The following is a 6,337-nucleotide window of genomic DNA, read 5'->3' as shown; positions in this document are numbered from 1 at the left end:
TATAATACAACAGAAGAAACCCTGTCAGTTTAACCATAGCCTGTCAGTCTTCAGGGTTATCCAGCCGGCTGTTTAAAGTTGACAGGAAATTTGAAAATATTACTTGATAGTTATGCATTTTTGGAAGACTGGAAGATTAATGCCTAAACACCAACTACAAAGTCTTTTAAAAAAGTCAATAATTTAATAAAACCTAAGATAAATTAAGAATGCTAAGCCTGGTGGGGGCACAAGTAAAGCATGGTGGCCCGCCAGGCTTTTAATACACTGAGGGAAACCCTGAGTCTTATACATGTTACGCTCTTTAAAACCTACAGCTGGTAAGCTACAAGCAGCATGTCTGGTTAACGGCTGACTGAGAGTGCTACAGAGCAGAAAGTCCTACTAGTTAACCTGCTCATATCGGATTATTACATTTGTATTAGTCTACACAATGCAGATTAAAAATAATACAATTGTGCGCAATAAGCTTTTGAAAACAAGTGTTTAATTTAGTGGATGTTTTTCAATGTTTTCTAAAGTTAGAGTAGAAACACAAAGGTAAGTGTAGTTTTTGTGTTTTGAACAAAAGCAGCGCAATGGCGTCAAACGAGACGACAGTTTTGATAGTCCTATCAAAACATAGAACTATGTGTGATTCTAGCTGAACCACACATAGACCTAAGGCAATCAAATGGAATTGTCCTTTAAGCCCCATCTCCATCTCCCGATCCTAAGCAAGATGGTGTAAAGAACAGCATAGCCTACTTTTTCAGACCCCCCTCCCGCCACGCCCCCACGCTGCACCACCACCACCACAGCCGAGAGCATTTCCCAGGGTAGCGGCGCTCTGCAGTGAGCTGTCCTTGGTGCTGAATTCAGCTCTCCGCTTTGTAGTCACAGCCCAGCAGCAGCCTGAGAAACCTATTTTTCCTCAGATGCCGAACAGGTTTGATGTCATGACGCCAAGGACAACATATGCCAGGTCTAAATTTAGTAATCCCTCCCTAATATTTCCCTGTTTATCAGTTCACGAAATGGTTAGATTTTTTTTTTTCTGTTTTTCATTTGAACGTTTGATGACAGAAGGCTGGGATGTTGGCATTGGGTAAATTTAAAATGGGCTTAGAAAGTAATGGGGAAATTACAGAGCTAATTTTTGCTGCACTCTTTTCAACTACCTAATCTGCTTCTAATAAAGGGAACATGGCTGACTTAGAGCAGTTTTTTTTTAGTAATTTATCAAGAGACGACTACAAATATAGCTCATTGAGAATGTTGAAAGTCATTCATTTTTGTATATTTAGCTCATTGTATTTTTATCCACACAGCACTTGATTTCAAACACTTGAGTGAAGAGATGTACAGTATTTTAAGCATCCTTCCTGATTGCATAACCATCCAGAGCGTCCTCTGGAGATTTCGTACAATTTTTTTTCTCCTCAACTAAAATTTCACCTTCACACATATGCTACTCATGAGGGGCTTCACTTCTCTCATCCACCAAAGAAGGAGAGAGTTTTAAAAGATACCTTGAATCAGGATTTTGCAGTTGGTTTCCTGCTGCTTACTTCCTGCAGTTGGTTGTTCTCCAGGCTACAAACGTGGACTTTATTAGCTCCTTCTTTTTTTGACCATGCCTCCTCTCAGTCATCTGTTGGTGCCTCTTCGACTGCGGCCAGCTCAGCGTTTGTCATCAGCTTTCCAGCCCTGATGCAAGAAGGAGAGCAAAGCCTTCTTGCCTTTCTCATACCAAACTCTCGATCCTTTTACCCCGACTCTTCATCTTGCATCATCCTAGACCCCCCTAGCCTTTTTTGCTACACGTCACTGGAAGTCCTGGGTCTTAAGGAGAGGTTGGATGGGACGCACCCACAGCAAGCCATCCACAGAGACTTCTGGATATCTGGGTTTCGGAAAGCATAGATGACGGGGTTGATCACGGAGCAGCAGGTGGCCGGGAGGACGGTGGCGTAGGTGTATATCATGGGGTAGCTGGAGTCGGCCACAATGGAGTACATGGCAAATGGCAGCCAGCACGCCCCGAAGGCACACAGGATGGCCGACAACGTGGAGACCCCTTTGGTGGTGGAGATGGCCATGAACTGGTGTTGTACCGCAATCTGCTGTGCGTGGCGGAATGCGATTTTGCAGATCTGAAGGTACAGCTGCATCATGAGGGCAAAGACGAGGAGGAAGGTGACGGCGAGCGCCACCGCATTGTTTTTGGTGACTGGGCGACAGATGCTGCACGTAGACTGGTCTTTGAAGCAGTTCCATCCGAGCGCCGGCAGCAGGCCCAGAGTGACACACGTCACCCAGATAAAAACCACCATCATGTAGGTGAAAGTGACTGTCCGCTCGGTGTGGTAGGTCAGGGCGTTATACAGCGACAGGTAGCGGTCAACCGTAATGGCGAGGATATTAAAGACGGACGCGGAGAAGGCCGAGATGAGAAATCCGACCGACAGCAACGTCACAAATTCCACCGAGTTGTCGATTAAATAGGTGAAGACGAAGTTTAAGATGAGGCCCAGACCAGCCAGAAGATCTGACACGGCTAGCGATCCGATCAGGATGAACATGGGCGCGCGAAGTGTCGGCGTGTAGAACAGCACAGCGATGACCAAGGCGTTCTCGCAGGAGATGAGCGTCCCCGTTACGCACAACGCAATATCCCAAGGGCTGACTTCCTGCACGGTGCCAGCAGTGGTCGCCGGCTGGAGGTCCGGAGTCAGAGTTCTCAAGAAGGGCTCTGAAGAAGAGTTGGAGGGATCCTCGCTTACGCTCCAAGACGTTGAGGAGTCGAATGGGTCGAGGGGGGAGGAAGTGTTGAAGCCGTTGCCACCGCCGCTGCTCATGGCTGCTGCGGTGGCAGCCAGGATGAGAACCATAGCTGGAGAAAACAAGAGACAAATAGGAAGGAAGGAGGTAGACGTATGTAAGTTCAATGGCAAAAGAATGAAAAACGAATGCGCAAGGCATTACCAGAGACAGAAAAACAAGATTGAAAAGCACAGTTCATTAAATCATAAAGCAAAGAACGAAGCACCGTTTGTAAAGTGTGATGGTAATATGATGCTTTCAATTAGCATTTTGTGAGGAAGATGTGGAAAATATGTTGTGGGAATGAAAAATAGGCAAAAAGGGAGAAAAGCAAGTAAATGCATTATTAACTATTTTTTATAAAGAGAAGGGATGTAACAAGAGCTTTTAACATGAGATCTTGTAATATTAGAACACCACTGTATTTCTTGTCAAGTAAGCTTTCCCTTGCAAAATATAGATGCCTTTTTGCTACTTGTGTGTATTCCAACAGGACAGATACTGCGAGGGGGTTGAAGTCAACCTGCCCTGGTTCAAATTTACATTGTGAAGCAATGTAGCAGTAACCCCAGGTTTCTGATCTACGAAACCTTCATTTAATTTTTAAAGACAAAAAAAACATACTTATTTTTTAACACTTTCTTAGCATCACCTTTGAATTACACAAACTAGTGAGGCTTGTATAGACATTTTCCACACTACTTACGTTTTTGTGTGCGTGCGTGTGTGTGTTGGTGTGTGTGTGTGTGTGGGTGGGTGTGTGTGTGTGTGTGTGTGCGTGTGTGTGTGTGGGTGTGTTTGTGATACATTTACTCTATTTAGGAAAACCAAAAGAAAAAAAAATCCAGATTTCCCAAAGAGCTAAAATATCATCCTGCAAACAGAATATTAAGAACCGTCTCACCTAATGAGCAGGATGTATCATCACATCCCTAATAAACTGATAAACAAAACAGTCATTTCTACCCACCCAAATATTCATTCATGAAAACAAGCATCCACTTGACCATTAAGCACCCACGTTACAGTCCAGCTCCCACTCCCACTCCTGACAGTTTTTTTGTTTTTTCTTTACAACACCAAAACAGCAGGTGTAGACACACTCTCTCTCTCTCTCACACACACACACACACACACACAGATAGAGGTATTCCTTCCATTTCGGCTTGAAGGGAACATGACACAGGCAACACAGTTAAGCCCCCCACTTTGCGCCATTTAAAGCCTTAACGCATCGCGATCCGTACCTGTCAGATGCGGAACAGAGTCCAAGGTTCTAGTTTTTCTTACAGTCCGAACCGTCTTCACCTCATTCTATTTTTAGAGCATCTCCAAAAATGGTGCATGACGTCCCGGGGCACGGCGCAGCGCTGTAGCTGCTGTTCTATTCACCGGCGGCGTGGACGTGAGCGCGCAGAGAAGCGTGTGCGCGTTTGCCCCCCCCCCAACTTCCCCACCAAAAAAATAATAAAAATAAAAATAATGATTTCGGATTCTGATACACATCACATGCTGCAACCGCGCTAATTTTAGAGCAGCGAGCGTGGATGTTGAGTTTCATTCATTCATAAAAATAATAAAAAAAAAAGGTAAAAAAAAAATCAGCTCTCACACACTTCCCACCTCTGCCACTCCCCCCCACTCTCCTCCCTCGCCAACTCAATTTCCTCCACACACCCCCTGCCCACTCCTCTTTCATGAGCCTCCACTCACGCGCGGAAGACGCGCACGCGCCGACAACATCAATGACTGCAAAGCGGCCAAGGGAAGGTCACCACTGCCGTGCGCCTCGCGTGCTCTCTGTGGCGGCGGGGTTCGTTCCCCCCGCGGTAACGGCCGCGGCTAATTAGCATGCACCGAAACAAAACGCCATTCTGCTCGTATGTGTGTGTGTGTGTGCGTGTGTGTGTGTGGGTGCGTGGGTGTGTGTGTGTGTGTGTGTGTGTGCGTTTAGCGGGAGAAAGTGTGAAGAAAAAGCAAAAAAGAAGAAAGAGTCTACCTTGAACCGTTTCACTCAGCTGCAGCAGTGCGGTCCCTGAGCCAGCGAGAGGGGGCATGCGGGGAAGGATGGAGAGGAGGAGGCGGGGATGCTGGAGAGAAAGTGGGAATAAAGGGGGAAACCATGCCACAGAGATGGGAAAAGGAATAAAAAATGTACCAGCTCCTCGTCCTCTTCTTCCCCTTGAAGGAACCGGGATGCCTCTGTTGCTCCTTTCTCCTCCTCTGAGCGACTGTTGTGTCTTCTTTCAGGGTTTCCCCCTTGTCTTTCTCCCCCCTTTTTTTCGTCCCCCTCTCACCCCCCTAGTCAGCGGCGCGCGCGCTATATTCTTCGGTTGGCATGGTTATTAGCCTTCTCTTCGGCAAGCTCCGTCCTCGCGCTGCTCATCCTCGGCCCCTTATTGGACGCGCGTGTCATTCTCCTGGTCTGACGTCAGAAGTCTCCGCTTGCTACAGTCACGGTCTGCATGGTCGGCGTGTGAATCACGGCGAGCAGGAGAGTGTACTCTCACTCACTCGCCTTAGCCAAACAACTTTATTCATCCTCTCAAACTGCGTGCTGATTTAACTTTGCGGTCGTTACGAACAATGAGGGGAAAGTCGTGATTGACTAACAGGAAAGTGCGCGTGAACACGTTACAGCTCCATAATTTTGGCCCCCAACACGTGTAAAAAAAACCAGGACATACAGGAGCAGCTAACGGTACTTATAACCGCCATAGAGGAGGGATGATGCTTACATTACTCAACCTCGGAACTGCCTGGATATCCCACTGCATCAACTCGTGGGGGCGCACGGATGCGCACGCACTCATTGGCTTTTCGCGGGCCGGTTCCATACGTGGTGTCACCATGCGTCTGAGCGGCCAGGGGCCAGAAACTCGTCAGAAGCACGCTTTGCTTCCTCTGTGGCCTTTATGTTCTGCTTTTAATGTTGCTTGCATCGGAGTTACTTGAGTGAATCATTGTTCTCTGTCTTTTATGTGTTTTTGTCCTGCTAAACCCCTTTCTGCCTAAATGTATTTGCAGTTATATAAAAAATAAACCTTTTGTCTTTACTGTTGAAGAGATTCTAAATGAAGTAGACAGTTCATCTGAGCATGGCATATGATAGAAATAAAGTTTAGTGTTTATGCGGGGGGAAAAAAACAAAATAAGGTGAATGCCAGTCCCATTCGATTCTGATCTCACTTCACTGCTCTGTCGCAGCTTTCTCCCATTGACATAAATTCCTGAAGTAGGATTTACGGGCAAGTCAGAATAAGTTGTGAACGATTTCATTTGCTGTTTTACAATTGTAGTCTGCCTGTCGTTTTAGTAGTGACAGCGGAGGAAATGAACAAAGTCCCCATCTCCAGGAAGAAATAGTTTCTCGACAGCCCAGACCGTCTGTACAAAGCGAAGCGTAGAACGAGGGGCTGGATTTACCAGGCTATACATTAGTTACAATTGGACAACTAAATGGCAGACGGTGCTTCTAATTTGATCCTTGGTATGTGCTGAATTTTCATCAACAGGGTCTGACTGCATGATG

The 6,337-nt window shown here is 46.3% G+C and overlaps 1 protein-coding gene across 3 annotated transcripts; it reads right to left on the bottom strand.

Moving 5' to 3' along the window:
- Positions 1-211: 211 nt before the first annotated feature.
- On the bottom strand, positions 212-5,909 carry gpr185b (G protein-coupled receptor 185 b). 3 transcript variants are annotated; one of them, XM_032582053.1, is made up of 2 exons: positions 4,805-5,909; positions 212-2,875 (listed from the first exon to the last, which is right to left on the bottom strand). In XM_032582053.1, exons 1-2 carry the CDS (start codon positions 4,860-4,862, stop codon positions 1,800-1,802), a joined length of 1,134 nt encoding a protein of 377 aa, XP_032437944.1. In that variant the 5' UTR covers positions 4,863-5,909; the 3' UTR covers positions 212-1,799. The 3 variants fall into 3 exon arrangements, with proteins under 3 accessions (XP_032437944.1, XP_032437945.1, XP_032437946.1); XM_032582054.1 differs by having other exon boundaries at positions 4,964-5,906; XM_032582055.1 differs by lacking the exon at positions 4,805-5,909 and adding an exon at positions 4,053-4,225.
- Positions 5,910-6,337: the final 428 nt, after the last annotated feature.

The sequence above is a fragment of the Xiphophorus hellerii genome, chromosome 14 (assembly GCF_003331165.1).
Source record: "Xiphophorus hellerii strain 12219 chromosome 14, Xiphophorus_hellerii-4.1, whole genome shotgun sequence".
NCBI classification, from domain to species: Eukaryota; Metazoa; Chordata; class Actinopteri; order Cyprinodontiformes; family Poeciliidae; genus Xiphophorus; species Xiphophorus hellerii.
The sequence above is the reverse complement of the archived record's forward strand: the minus strand, read 5'-3'. Positions and strand labels throughout refer to the sequence as shown.

Coding starts and splice junctions, on each gene's coding strand:
- gpr185b (XM_032582053.1), bottom strand. CDS start 4,862: ATGCCCCCTCTCGCTGGCTCAGGGACCGCACTGCTGCAGCTGAGTGAA. Junction 2,876..4,804: donor GCTGAGTGAAACGGTTCAAG/GTAGACTCTTTC, acceptor TGTTTTCTCCAG/CTATGGTTCTCATCCTGGCT.